Source organism: Rhipicephalus sanguineus, chromosome 9 (assembly GCF_013339695.2).
Source record: "Rhipicephalus sanguineus isolate Rsan-2018 chromosome 9, BIME_Rsan_1.4, whole genome shotgun sequence".
Classification (NCBI taxonomy): Eukaryota; Metazoa; Arthropoda; class Arachnida; order Ixodida; family Ixodidae; genus Rhipicephalus; species Rhipicephalus sanguineus.
The window spans coordinates 82,405,925-82,421,175 of NC_051184.2; the positions used below are offsets into that span (position 1 = coordinate 82,405,925).

A 15,251-nucleotide genomic window follows, 5' to 3' on the forward strand; every position below is an offset into this window, starting at 1 on the left:
TCTTGCCCGCACAAATGTCTCAACTTTCATGCCCGTCCCGCAGAAACAGGCAGTACACCACAGAGAACGCCGACAAAACGCCCACTGCCGCTACAAAAAACAAACAAAAAAAAAACAAAACAATGGTAGCGGCCGTGCAACGCCGCTCGCGTGCTCGGGCTGGCTCGGGCACGTCATGCGCACGTGACCATGTATGCGCATGACGTGTTCATGCGTATGTGTCAAGTGAAGAGGGCAGGGAAGGGATTTGGCTTGCGAAGGCTACACGGGGCGAGTGACAAGGGTTTGAAACTCGCCTCCTCGCATCATGGTTTCGCGCCGCTACAAATTATTGTTTTTCTCAGCTCGTAATGAACCGATTTCAAAAATTCTTGCGGCATACTACTCTTCATTCGGCACACAACAACTTCTAGCATCTAACTAAAATTTGCTATGTGGCCTGGTGACTGGCCCTTTAAGGCCCACACGTCTACGTACTTCACAGAAATAGCAGGTAAGAGGTAGAAAAAAAAAAACATGAAGTGCGAATGGCCTGTGGTATATGAACATAATGACTGAAAACGTGATAAAAGTGGCTAAAGAAAGAAGAAGATGGAAAAGCGAGAGAGTCTCAAAAATGTCCGCACGTTAACACGTTTCAAGCCTTAACTTTCGCATAGAAAGTTTATGGTGTGGCAACGATTAGACCCACACATTTTTGAAATCTCGCACAAACCTTCAATTAGGTGGTGACGAGAACAAGCAAATACAGGTCAGACGTACTTATTGTTGGGCAAGTTGGCGCATCTTAACACAAAAAGAAATAATCTGCTCAACCTGACACACACACACACACACACACACACACACACACACACACACACACACACACACACACACACACACACACACACACACACACACTGCGCTTGTGTGTGCGCAGTGTTGTCGGTAACGCGTTACAAGTAACGGCGTTACCGGTAACGCGTTACTTTTTTCGGTAACTTAGTAACGTACTCGTTACTATTTCGGAACTGTAACGGGTAACGTACTTACGTTAACATTTTTCGGTAACGTGAGGTGTCACGTTACTCGTTACTTTTTCATCCTGTAGGTGCCTTTTGCCCAGAGCTCGCCACGACGAATTCTTTTGTCGCAGCCTCGGAATGCTGTCGGCCTGCCAGGCATTAACACAGAAAGTGCGGGCGGAATCACTTTTGTTAATAGGAAAATGCGGGGACCAATTCCTGAGACGCGCCGACTACCTTTGGAAAAAGTTGGGCCATCGCCACACAAAGCTTGTAAAAAGCCGCGGAATCCGCCATGAGAAACTGTACGGACATGTTTTTCGTGGAAGTGGATTGTAGCAGGTGGATTGCTGGCACCTGCGCCTTTTCGTGCCCAAGAGACAGGCCGCCCGAAGAAAAAAGCGCAAAGGCTAGTTTACTCCATACCATGTGCTGATCGTGAGGCTTCGTACGCGGGGGAAACAAAGAACTTCCCCGAGAGGCAACATAAAAACGACGTCCGCAAGTTGGAGTGACAAAGGAGTGCACTCGCCGATCAGCGTGGTGAAAGACCACCGCATCGAATTTAACAAGTCCCGCGTCGTTGACCTAGAAGCCAATTACTATAAGCGGCTTTTTGTGGAATCCTGACCCATCCAGGCGACAGCCAGTAACGTCAACCGGTCTACAGGTGCTCTGCCGATCGAAAGTCTGCCTCAACGGAATTCTGCACATCATGGAGAATAGATGCGACCCCACGGCAAGAAGAAGACCCTCAAAAAGAAAACGAGCGGGACGCGAAACGTCTTACTTTTTCTTGTAACGGAAAAAAAAAAAAACTTACTCACTACCTTGGTTGGCGTCGCTCTGTTTCAAACAAAACCCATGAATACCGCTGTCACACGAACAGCTTTAATCGCGGTTAAGCTAATTACGGTTACGGCTAACCACGGTTACAGGTAGCTACACGGCAGGTGGTTACCGCAAACGGGTGATTCCACGAGAGATCGTCACGGATCCGAAAATGGATGTTTTAGATTTAATTGAGTATTTTGTATTTTATGCACATGCCACCCAGTAGCCTGAAGAGGAACCTAGTTTTATTATTAGCTGCATAATTTACGAGCACAAAATAGCGAATATATTCAACACAGAGGGACCGATTTTATTACCTGTTGCTCTCGAACGTTCACAGTGATGAAAAACGCAAATATTAGCGTTACAAAGACATTTTGCGTAGGACATGTACGCGCAACAAAGAGTAAAGTAACATTGTTTGGAACTTGTAGAGCGAAGGAAACTATTTTTGAAAAGTGCCTAAATATGCGACATTTTTTATCATTGCTACATAATAGTTGCTACAACGTTGATAAGGTTTATCAACTTTGTTTTGAAAATGAATATTGCTTTTTTCTATCTGCAACTACAGTTAAGTTTCTGGTTATTGAACTCCTGAGCGAACGAGCCTGATCTTAAACACTCTATACAGGTTATATAGGTTAAAGTGAACAAAAATGTATATTCACAGATATTTTTTTTCCGTGACTAGGCCATTAAATCATTCCTTTATTACTACAAAATTTGCGCATCTATTTTGCTAGTAGAAGCACGCCGTCAGAATTACTGTAAACGTATTGAAAGTTCAGTGATGCTTTCTTTGCGGATAGCGTTAATAACTGAATCTCATAGTGTGTATAATGTCACATTGAGAAAAATGGCTTCACCTTGTGCCAGAGTCAGAAGCCATCACATGCAATGGGCCTTTTTCAGGAGGGCAGTCTGCGCATGCGCGGCGACGGTGACGACACGCGCGCCATGTTTTTTGAGGGTCACAGCGTGGCGGCAGGAGCGAACTGAGCGCAACCTGGCGTGGAATATTTGCAAATTTTCCCGAAAAATACTAGGCCTCCGAGAATGTCTACCGGCACGCGGCGGGCAACTTCGGAGGCCATGGACCCCCAGTTTCGATTTCAGCGATCTCCACCAGAGGCGCTGATCAGATCTGATGCAATTCTACAGGCAACTTTAAGCCACTATAACGTAGCTAAAGTGCGGTACATTTGTGCAAATAATTCTCATTAAATCAGCATTTTGGGTATAATCGTTGTTTGGGTTCTAAGTTTTATGGGAAACGTAAATTTGTGTTTTAAAAAAATTACTAATCCGAGTTCCTGCAGCAAAGACACATTGATTAAAATTTATGATTGCGAAGTAACGGCAGAGGTAACGTCCGTTACTTTTTTTCGGTAACGGTAACGGTAACGCGTTACATTTTTTTGTAGGTAACGTAGGGCGGTAACGCGTTCCTTTTTTTATAGTGTAACGAGTAACATATTTAGTTACTTTTTTTTCAGTAACGCCTACAACACTATGTGTGCGTCTACAAGCAGGGTCAGTCGAACATCTCAGCTGACTTAATCAAGAGCCACTGTGGAGCCTACCTGAGACGGCCAGTACCAACGAGGTGGAATTCACTTCATGACAGAGGCGTAGCCACGTTAGGGCACACCCGGGCCCGTGCCCCCCCCCCCCCCGAAATTTTTTTGCCATAGCATACAGAGCAGAAAATGACACTCGACCACATCTGCCTGCTCGTCCCCACTACAGATCAAGGAGGTGCCGCCCCCCCCCCCCCCCCGAAAAAAATTTCTGCCTACGCCCCTGCTTCATGACGCCATGGAGCACCTGCTTAAGCTGCACAACGAAGGGAAGGACATCGAGCGACTGTTCTGCATCTTGAAACTGCAGGTTCTACACCGGCCTGCGGAATACAAATTTATGGAACAGTACTGCAGTGTAAGTGCCCAACCGCTATTGGTGAATATATGCTGATAATCGGTGAGGTATAAAAGCTGTGAGCTACAAGCACGCCAATGCTTCCCAAAAGAACCTAGTTACGCTATTCGGTGCAGGTGTGATGCAGGCACTTAGCCCGAATTTTTTTTCGGGCGGGGGGGGGGGCTGGCCTCTCCTTGCCTACGTGCCTGGTGTGATGGCTTCAGCGCCAGCTGTGCGTTTAGCCCCGGTTTGACGCGCGCGCGCCTCGGGGCAACAAAAAGCCTTCATATCTTTATACAAAATGGCTTATATTGCCCTTGGAAGATTGTCTTCCCAGCAATGGATATGTGCTTAGGAGTTAAGCTGAATTGAAGAAAATTGGCGTAAGCTTTGTTTTTATAAGCTGAGTTTTTCACATGTTTGCAGTAACGCCTACTCAAAAAAAGAAAATGCGACACCAACGAGGTTTAAGCTCCCGCAGGTGGTTGGTTATCAGTTATATGCGTTCCTCTCATCGACGTTCACATCAGTTTACAGCGCCTCATTTTCTACATTATGAATTTAAAAAAGTGCAAAATTTGATCTCATTCACAGGTGATGAAGCCACTCTCTTGTGCGCTAGACGTACTGCAGCGACAGGAACACATGTTCATCGGTTACCTGCTTCCAACCCTGGCCGTCCTGGAGAAGCGAATTAAATACGAGGCTATGAAGGGACTGTCATATTGTGGCCCTCTATAGCTAGTGCTGTTCTCGACGGGATTGAGAAGAGGTAAGCGATGTCTGCATCACAGCTTGAATAGGTTCGTTTTCTAATAATTTGTTCGGGATTGCAGGTTTGGACACCTCAGAGGAAAGCGCGAGCTGGTTATCGCCAGCTGCTTAATACCAAAGTTTAAGCTGTCATGGATTCCCGACAGTTTTATGCGAGACCAGGCGACCATGAACACAAGAGCAGAACTGGCTGCAGTGACCCAACCAGGCAGGGCAGATGTCGCCGCCTCGTCGGCGCCTGAAGATTTCTTCTCGCTCGGGCTCCAAACCCTCCCAGCCGAGACGCAGGATGAGCCGTCGAGGTATACCTGCTGGTACCAGGTGACTACCCGCTGTCTCAAATGAAAAACCTTGAGGGACTGAAGGAACTTTTCCTCAAATATAACACGCCAGTACCCTCAAGCGCTTCAGTCGAACGCCTATTCAACATTGCCAACGAAGTGCTTACGAAAAAACGGGTCCGTCTGTCGGACAACAACATCGAAATTCAACTGCTCCTGAGTTCCAACAAGAAACTTTTTTAAGTTCAAATATAAATTCTCGATCTTTCTTTTCGCGCTCATACCGTTCAACGTTCATTAAACGCCAGTGTATTGTTTATTTATTTCTAGTGCAATAAATTAAGTTATATTGATGCTTGTGAGTTCCTATTTGCACTTCAGAATTAGAAGGTTGCTTCAAATTGATTCGGCATTTGAAGATTGATGCGGAAACTTTCATGCGCGTTGCACTTGTAATAGAGGAGCGCCAAAGCTGCAGTCAGACATGTCAGAAGTTTATGCGGTGCTACATCAAAAATATTCGTCTTGGAGCGTATTTTCATCTTCATATAATATGCTGTCAGCGATGTTCGAATTCGCATAGTATGCGCAATTCGATGTAATATTAAATTGCCAGCTTTACTGCACCCCTGGATTGTGCGAAACTATATTTGATAAAAAAAAAGTAAAATGTAACGTTAATGTAACGAAACGTTCCAATTTTCGAATTGTAACTGGAACGCGTTCCTTTCGCGTTAAGGGAACTTGTAACGGGAACTCGTTTCAAAATTGGGAAGGAACGAGGAACGAGCTTTCGTTCCTGTTTTAGAGGAACGTGTACAACACCGCTAAGAATTTCATTGACGGAAGCGCCAATCCAGCCTCTGAGCACAAGTTAGCGTGCCGTGACGACCTCGAGTTTTGGCCGTACTGAAACAAAGGAACAAGAGGGTATTTGACTTTCCGGGAAGCACGCCACATGCAGAGATATGCGCGACTCGTACACTGGAAGCCCTTTTTTTGGCAGAATGGTCGCCCGTGACAAATCGGCCCCCCTGAGAGAACGGTGCGTCTGAACGTTCCACATAGCACGAGGGTAAGTGGGAGGTTTTCGCCGCAGACTAATTTGTTGTCAGCAGTCTTTACCCACCTGCAAGCACCCGAAACATACGTTACGTTAAAATATTCTGGTATTTCTCGGACAGTTTCTGGCATTAAACCTTTCAATGCGGTCATTCGATCTTGTACGTCGTCAAGGGGCAGGAAAGCGAGGGCGTCCAGCATTCCCATGAAACTTCGAAACTCCTGATCTTGCCAGTAAAGAGTGATCAACCCAAGCTCTTCAAATCCTTTGAGAGCCAGAGTGAAGTTTCCGTCCATAAACGAGGTGCTGCTCTCGGCTGATAACTTCAAGCACGCTGCGCTGGCAAATAGAAGTAGTCTTCAGTAATACGTTCTGGCGGGCTAGCTTAGACGTTCTTCAACTGCGCTAAAAGACTATAGGACACAAGCAAGGACTGCGCTCGTGTTGTTCTCCCTGTTTTCTTGCTTGTGTCCTGGTCTTTTCGCTCAGTTTAAGAAAGTCTAACAGAAGTAGTCTATTTTCAGTCTCTGGGCCAGTCAGGAAGAGCTCTTGATGGCCTCCCGCAGTCATAGTCCAAGGGGCTGGAATAACAAGGTCCCTGCGGCTTACAAGATTCACTGGGTACATTTTGCTCCGCTGCTGACGAATGCAGCGTTTCAGGCTCTGCTCGCTGCTTATGCTGCATTCTTTTCGTCACTAAGGTTTCTGACGGCATCTGCATGCGACAATGGCGGCGGGTTTTTCTCTCGAGACAAGTGCAGTCTATTATTTTCGGCTTTGTTTTTGCGACATTAATCGCAGCATTATCTATACAGTGTGGTTCTGCCGTTGTGGTGAACACTTAGGCTGTAGTCTCTTGAGTGCTTGTCCATAATTAAAGCACCTTTGCATCCATAAAGTCTGGCACAACGCCAGCGGCTGCCTGAGGCAATATCTCTTTGTCTTGTATACATATAACCGCCAAGGCAAAGCATTGTGCCTCTTTTGTTCGATTTCGTTGTCTTCATTCTGCAAATAAGTACCTCCGGATGAAATGCCTGGGCGCTGAACTTTCACCCACTTTATGTCGTTTCAGGTTCGTGCACTAGCTTGATAACACTGTATCTGACATGCGCATTGTATGTCATATTGCATCTGACATGGAACTTGTATAGATAAGACCGAAATTTGGACGTCTTCATCTGTGATTATTGCGTCCCGTCTGTATCCTCGCCTTTTGCGCCGTGCAAATAATACAGATATATATTTCTTGCGCATTAAATTTCAGTAAACTGCAATCTTCGCGCGGATCTTTTTTTTTTTTTTTGTTCCCATGAGAAATGAATAGGGGTGTGCGAATATTCGAAAGTTTCGAATATTCGTCGAATATTACATTCGAAATATTCGTATTCGATTCGAAAATGGTGTATTCGAAAACTTTCGAATATTCGATAAGTTCGAATATTCGAAAAATTCGAATATGCGATTCGATTACCATGCATAAAATAACTGGTGCATCTCCGACGTGCAGCGCTGTTGGCGATCATGTAACCGTACATTTTCAATATTATGCGGCCGTAACGTGCCGCACTCAGGGTGTCGGAACGGAACGAAAACCGAAAACGAAAAACGAAAAAAACGATATTTTGGACTGGAACGAAAACGTAACCGAAACTTTATTTATTATTTCGTTCCGGAGTGAAAACGAAATTTTTTCAATCGTTTTTCGGTTCACGAGAAAACTTCGCAATCCGGAGCAACTGAACTCGTGCAATGTGAGCATATCTCAGGGTACGGTATTAGCGCGTACCCCAGGCAGGAATTCCAAAGCAAAGATATGTTGAAATTGTGCGGAAAACGAAAACAGTGGCAACCAGAGATGTTTATATTAACGCAAGTGGATTTTTGCGCGCCTCTCACGCAGGCCACCGTGGAGAGGGCATTGTCGGCGCTGAAGTTTGTTACAGCGAAAGCTGTTATGAGATCATAACGGCTGATTTTGGCGCCATAGTTGTCCACCGCCGCCGGTGTCCGTGACCGCTATCGCGTGATATAAAAATAAATAAATGAGAAACAAATTTCTAGGATCGGATGGCATTTCAACCCGCGCCCTCTGCGTGGCAGTCGGGTCTTCCACCACAGTGCCACGCTAGTGCCTCTATGCTTGCGAGGAGCGCTTGACAAGCGTGAGTGCTGACGAGCAGTGCGGCCCAGTGTTCCGTATTCGATGCAAAGGCACAAGGTGCCCGAGCGGTGCACTGTTCCAACTAATACCAGCAGATCTAGAGGGTCTTATTCCTCATTAACCAAATCTTATTTTTCTCCATATTTACAACCGCTCCAGACGCGTGGCAAAACTGCTTAGTCTTCTTGAATACTACCTTTGTCAGCATAAAAATAGGCTACGTCGTTGTTTTAGCATTAACGCATTTAAGCACAAACAATATTAAAACACCACCATTTGTTCAAACATGCTGACCATGCAAATACTATAGGTAGCGGGAGAACTGCCCCTAGGGAATTAGTAGGGTGGTTGTACTGCACGAGATATGCCACCAAGCTACCATCCCTCGACCTTGGTAACTTGTTTTGCGTACTCTTGCAGTTCTTTATGCATCTAATGACATCAGTTTTATGGGGCGTTCATTCTTAACTCAATAAAACTATCAAGGTGCCTTCTTACGCGGACAAATTATATTGATGGAATTGAACTGCCTGGCCATTCCTGGAGTGCGAATGGGCTAAGTTTTTTCATTCCGTGGAATTGAAAGGAATGAATTGCGGCAAGTTCTGATTCCCCGCAATGGAACTGAAATGGAATGGAGGCGCCCATTCCGCCACACTGCTTCCCGTCCACTGCAAAGTGCTCAGCCATAATTCTTTATCATCATTAATCACAGCGCAAAGTGCACATAATGCCTTACAGATGTGTAGCGTGTACCACGAGACTCCGAAGAATGACGAAAAATGGCATAGCGGTAACTTCTCTACTTCAGAAGAATTGGGATGATTTATGGCGTAGTGGGTACCTTCCATGTGTACTTGTATTATTGCCCCAAGAGACTCTCCAGCGAGCTCTACAAAGTCCGCTCTTCCAGCTTTCGTTGTGACTGTGCTGCGTGTGTCGCGCAGGCCTGGCGATCTCTTTATCAGAGCAGCGGTCTCGCACATCAGAGAGTACACTCAATGACGTGTTGCTTCTGAGATCGTGCTCACTCCCTTGACACAAAGCACTGATCCCACTAAAAAATTCGTATTTGTCTTTTGAGAAAATAAATACTATGACTTTCAAATTAATACTGGTTTGTGCTAGTTGGTAGAAATTCGTGGTACAGTTACTTCCGCTCCTCTAAAGAACGTATTTTACCCTTGTCCCACTTTCCTAAGAGCAGGGCAAGTAACTACATCACAAATCCAATGTTCGTTATGATTACCTTAACTTCAAATTTTTCCATAAAAAAACCGTTACGAACCGTTACGGAACATTTTTTTTTCGTTCCGGAACAGAAACGGAACGGAACTTTTTGCGGTGGAACGAAACTAAAACCGAAACGAAAAACATTTCGTTCCGACACCCTGGCCGCACTACCATTCGTTCACTATGCGGGACCACTTCTGAAGAAAGACAGTGACCTATGTGACTGGTGGCGGACTGTATAGGCACCTTCAGATACCCCAGTCTGGCAAAGCTTTGCCTCATGTACCTCCCTATACCAGCCACTTCTGTTCCAAGCGAGCGTGCCTTTTCAGTGGCAGGGGGGGGGGGTGTCTCTGTTAAAAGGGAGCGCCTGCTGCCTGATCATGTGGAGCAACTCATATTTCTTCATGATAACATCTAGCCATTACTTTCATTGAGCAGTGATATTTGCTTGCGTTGTGATGTGCATTGTGCTAGCCTGGACATTGTGTTCTGGAGATAGCAGTGTATGTTTTGTTGCCATTCAGGCTGTTAATGTCTTTTTTTTTTTCAAATAGCTACATGTTAAATAAAATATTGTCACTGTGGAGGCATTTTTCCTTTGATATTCGATATTCGATTCGATATTCGAAGGTGGATATTCGTATTCGATTCGTATTCGAAAAATTTCATATTCGCACACCCCTAGAAATGAAGAATTGGCGACCTGTAGGCGCAACTTTTGAGGGCCCCCGTCTGGGGACATTTTTTTCCAAGGACAGTTTTTCGGGGACATTTTTTCCGGGGACGTTCTTTCCGGAACCCGGTATTGCTGTTCCATTTCCTCTCATGATATTCGGCCACGCGCTTTCATCTTACATTATACACGCGTTTTCCTTTTCTGAAGGCGCCTTTCTGCAGGCCTCGTAATTTTTCTGAGTATCGCGTTGCTACGGTGGCGATAGCAGCCTCACATTAATGCGGGTAATATGGAAGAAGCTAATGCAGTACATAAAATATATAGGTGCGTCTTGAGGAACCACGCAGAGTCTACCACTGGAGCTTATCTTACAGACAAAACGCGGTTTTGAGCATACACAATTGCACAATTTAAATCCTGTAGAACAACAGGCACGGCTAATCATTTTTTATTAAATATTATTATCCTATTATAATCACAGTTTCAGAGCAAGGCGATTAAGCTGTATTTGAGCGTGCTTGTGCACGTTTTCAAACTTCCTTCGTTCGCGGAAATTTTGACATTTTTGCCAAAACGTAATTTATTTAGCGTCGTGTCAGCAAACTTCGGCGGAAAAGGTGAAGAAAAACTCCGGTACAGCCGCCATCATACTTCTCGCGATTAAGTTAACGAAAAGCGGGCTCTGAAGAGGAAACACGGTATACGTGCAAAGTAGCAACAATTTAGGCAAGGGGAAACGGCACGAGTCGTGAAAAGTTTGTCTATGTCAACCGTCTCGCTTGGTTTACAAAATTGAACCTTTAAAAAGTTGTCATGCATACCTCACGTATTGTGGTACCTTATCGGCTTGAGTGTTTGTGTTTCTTCCATCATTTACCCCTTCCGAGAGGCGCTGACACACAGAGGTGTCAAGCGTGGGCGTACAATGCGAGTGCGAGAGGTACCGGGTTCGATGCCCATGTCGACGGGCACACAAAGGAACGCCTCTCCTTCGCTCCTTTCTGTAACTCTCTTCTCTGGGCTGTAGGAACGTGCTTTCATTCAGCAATTTACGAAGAAATACCCCCCCCCCCTCCATCCCTCGTTTCCGCTTCTGTGCGAATCGGTTGTGCTATTCTTGGAGTCATTGTACATCAGCTCCCCTCCCCCTCCTTCGTAGCGAGGGCATGATGCTAAGAAGCAGACGCATTCCTAGCAACTCTGCGAAACTGGTTTTTACACGTGAATCAAAGACACGTCACCCACTTGTGCAAAGAGTTTTGGTCGCGACGGTCTGCATATTTCTACCGAAAATACTTGTTGCGATGTAGAGGAAGCCGCAACGCGAATGCTGTCCTGGGATTAACGCGAAAACACAAATCGAGCTTTGCCAGGACTAACCAAATAAATACAACAAACGATAAAGCCGAGGAAAGTATGGAGGATATTCTTTCTTCTTTTGAACTGTAGCGTAGTAATGATGACAAAATATTGAAATGAATTAGAATGGACGAAAAAGAACCCTTTTCGTCGGTTGGATACGCACCCACAACCTTGCAGACTTCATGTAGATGGAATGTATCGTATTCATTCGACAGAACAGTATTAGCAATGTGGAGGTGAAGTTCGCGAATGAGAGGAAGCTTGCATCGCGAGTTGCGGTGCGCACGTGGCACGTGGAAAATATGCAACTTATTATTACTTATTGATTTCGAAGTTTTGTTATCTTTGAAGAGAAGGGTGGAAACCCTTGTCCATTGGTTAATGCCTACATCAATCATTTCGTGCACAGAATTTGCTGCACTGAAACTCCAGACTGCATGCCCCTGAGCACGTGCTTCGGCACCTGTATTTGACACACGCCATCATAAATAACGGTGTGTTTCAATAAATTATTCAATCAAGTGGAAGTGGCAGATCAGATAGAATTAACCCGCTATTTAGCCAGCGAAAATTGCGGTAAACACTCCACAGAACTTGTTTGCAATAAAACAAGCGTTTGCAAAAAAAAAGAGAGAAAAACAACAACAAAAAAAGGATATTTATGATTACCTTTTCTTATAAAAATTCTTTTCGATGGCTAGTTCGGGCGCCCTGAACTTTATAAATGTACCGTCGAAAGAAAAATTAGAGGGAACACTGAAGTTTATATTAAAACTCATAGCAGATAAACACAGTCGCCAAGCGCACATGCGTTCATAACTCGAAATGGTCAATCGGAAAGGCATTTCTTGCATTTCAGTACGTCACGTTCATATCGGTACAGTGCAAGTAATCGTTGATTATGGACGAATTCGCTGTTCCAGCTCATTCTGCTCAGGACTGTATATATAATGCATGACGCGACCGCATTAAAAATGGCGAAGAAAAAAAAGAACAGCAAAGGAAACAGCGCTATTCCTCCTTGTCCTATTCTTTCTTTTTTCTGAACTTTTTTGAAGCTGGTTCTTCTATGTAATTTCAAATTCGCGAAGGTTTGCAATTGCGGGCTTGTTCGTTCGATATGATGGCACGCAATACGCACAGAGAGTGAGAGCTTCAGTGATGCAATAAACGCGCACCTGGTGGTGTGAATCAATGCCTTTCATGTCTCTTCTGTAGACGATTGGGTATCAATTTGTACAATGTCTATCCATAATTTTTACTTAATTAGTTCGTGTATAAAGGAGGAGAGAGAGTGAAATGCTTTAAGGAAAAGGGGGAGATGTTAGTCTGGCTATTCGCCTTATATCCTACTCCAAGTACTGGGTGATGATTATGATACGTACACTGCTAACCACATAACACATAAGCCAACCACCCACACGCGCCCATAGATTATACTGTTTACAAAGTTTCTATAAGGGGTGTGTTCCGTAAGGACGTGAACAGCGCTTTCGTGGCGCGAAACGGGCAGGTGCGGCTTTGCCATGAGCCCAGAATATGTCGCAGTTCCAAGCACGGGTCCCGCTGAAGGTGCAACGCCGCCTTCAGAGACTGTCTCTCTGATGCGTATCGTCTGCATTCCCAAAGAACATATATGTTGCAGGTCTTCTCAGACGTTATGCATTGAAGGCACAATGGTGAGTGCGAAGAGAATTGACCTAACAAATGTCTGTCGAACTGTCTATAATGCTATGTATAGTTAGCGTCTTTGTTGACGCGGTTATTGGTATTGAAACTAGCGCTCGCGTTAAAATAGGCCATCACACAACATAAAAAATGAGCTCCACTGAGAAATAAAGATGAATCAGAAAATAAAAACAACACTGCAAGGTGCAGATTACCGCGCATTATATCCTAGAGATGAGGCATTTAAATCCTCTATTTTGAATCTTTTCGATAGTGCCGTTCTCCGAATGAATGGAAGCGATTCATATCCGTAGCCATGCAGTCGAATGAATGAGTCATCGGGAGGGTCTACGGCACCTCGAGAGTTCGGGCAGGGTCACGTGGCCCGAGTGGAGACGTCATGTGTGATGTCACGCCATGGCCGTACAATTTCATTGAAAGGCAAGGTTCCATGTGGGTGGCCCATGATACGAAACACTCCCGAAAACGGACAAATATGCATTGAGACGTACACGCTCCAGCTCCGCCCATCCACAGCTTTCCCTCCATTGTCAAGTACTCCTTTGTTGGCCCCGCCCTCTTGTATTTTTCCCTCTTCCCCTCTCCCTTACGGGCTGCAGATATAAGAGCGTCTCCCGGTAAGAGCACTTCATAGCGAATTGGAGACGCCGTGCAACGACTCGTCCTTTTGGCGCAATTTCAAAGCCGGCCGACACTCAACTACGCTGAACGGTCCCCGTGTTTGGGAACGCCATTGAGAAATCTTGCGTGAGTGCAAAACATTCCTCTTCCTTCGAGATGAAGCTGGACATTCCTGCCACTGACTGGTGCGATGACGTGATCACGGCCATCGGCGACGAGCTCTTGGATGACGAGATGGAGGGCCCGCTTAACGAAGACTTCGCACCCTGGATGGACACCGCTTCGCATAGCAGCGACAACGACGACGAGCTAGATGGCCCGCCCGTTGGAGAGACTCCAAGGTGGCCGCAGACCACAGTCAGCAGCACGGAGACGGACATATTATCCATGCTTCTTCTCGACGACTGGGACCCAGTTCGCTTCGAGCACGAAGAGCCATCGTCGCAGGGCCTGTTGCGCCTCGAGGACGACCTCCGGGACCTCTTCACTAATCCCATAACGGGTGTGTACATCGAGCCCGTCGCAGTCAGCCGGTTCCACGTGGTGGTGGTGGGCCCCTCGGGTACGCCGTGCGAGGGCGGCTTCTTCCACTTCCTGATGCAGTGCCCGAAGGACTACCCGATGCGGCCGCCGCGCGTTCGCCTCATGAACACCGACGATGGAAGCGTGAGCTTCAATCCGAACCTGTACAAAAGCGGTAAGGTGTGCCTGGATATTCTGGGAACCTCGGACACGTTGGCGTGGAGCCCTGCGCACAGCATTTCGAATGTCGTCGTCTCGATCGAGTCCCTGCTGACGAAGAAGCCGCACTTCAACGAAGCCAACTGGATCAGCGAGCTGCGGCCGGAAGACTGCGGGAGCTACAGTCGCATCGTGCAGCACGAGACCATCCGCGTTGCCGTGTGCGACGCTATCGATGCCTGTCTCAATGGATGCTCGCTGTGCCCGGGCTACCTCCAAGGAGTGATGCTGGAACACTTCATGGCCCACTACGAGAAGTACGAAAAGGTTGTGGAGTCTAACTTTATCTGACCGGTGAGGACATGATGGACCCGCTCTTCTTCGAAACCTACGGGCGAGGACAGTACCAATACGAAAGCTTGCTCGTGAAGCTGCGCAAGATGAAAGCCCAAGTTGAGGATTTGATCAAGGCAGTACACGTACGCGAACAATAAGTGGCTGTTCGGATGATGTAATTTCCGTGTGTCTTGAAGAAAGTGTCAAGCTGGACATTTTTATTCAGTACGTTGAGCTAAACTATTGTATGGCTGTTAGCTCGTAGATTGTACTTTGTTTAAGCAGTTCACCACCCTTTAATAAACAGCTTCTAAACGAATATGTTTTCTTATTCTGTGCGCCTCTGGTGCATAAAAGGTAATGTCAGATTTTTTTTTGTCGTAAATTTATCGAGGATTGTCGATAATATACATCAGATAGTACACGGGCACTCGAAAGCATTCTTGTATCTATGTCGTACCGATCTCTTTGAGCTCTGCCATTCCTCGGCCTAGTGGAAAATATGTCAGCGTAGGTATTACACATTCGAATATGTCTGACGAGAGATGCACGCTTCCTGGGTTTTGATATGATTCCTCATTGGCGGGAATGGACCTTTTCCGGG

General features: G+C 45.9%; 1 protein-coding gene across 1 annotated transcript; it reads left to right on the forward strand.

Annotated features, from left to right (window-relative positions):
• Positions 1 to 13,786: 13,786 nt before the first annotated feature.
• LOC119405691 (ubiquitin-conjugating enzyme E2 Z) lies at positions 13,787 to 14,662 on the forward strand. Its single transcript, XM_037672532.1, has one exon. It carries the CDS (start codon positions 13,787 to 13,789, stop codon positions 14,660 to 14,662), a length of 876 nt encoding a protein of 291 aa, XP_037528460.1.
• The last annotated feature ends 589 nt before the right edge of the window (positions 14,663 to 15,251 follow it).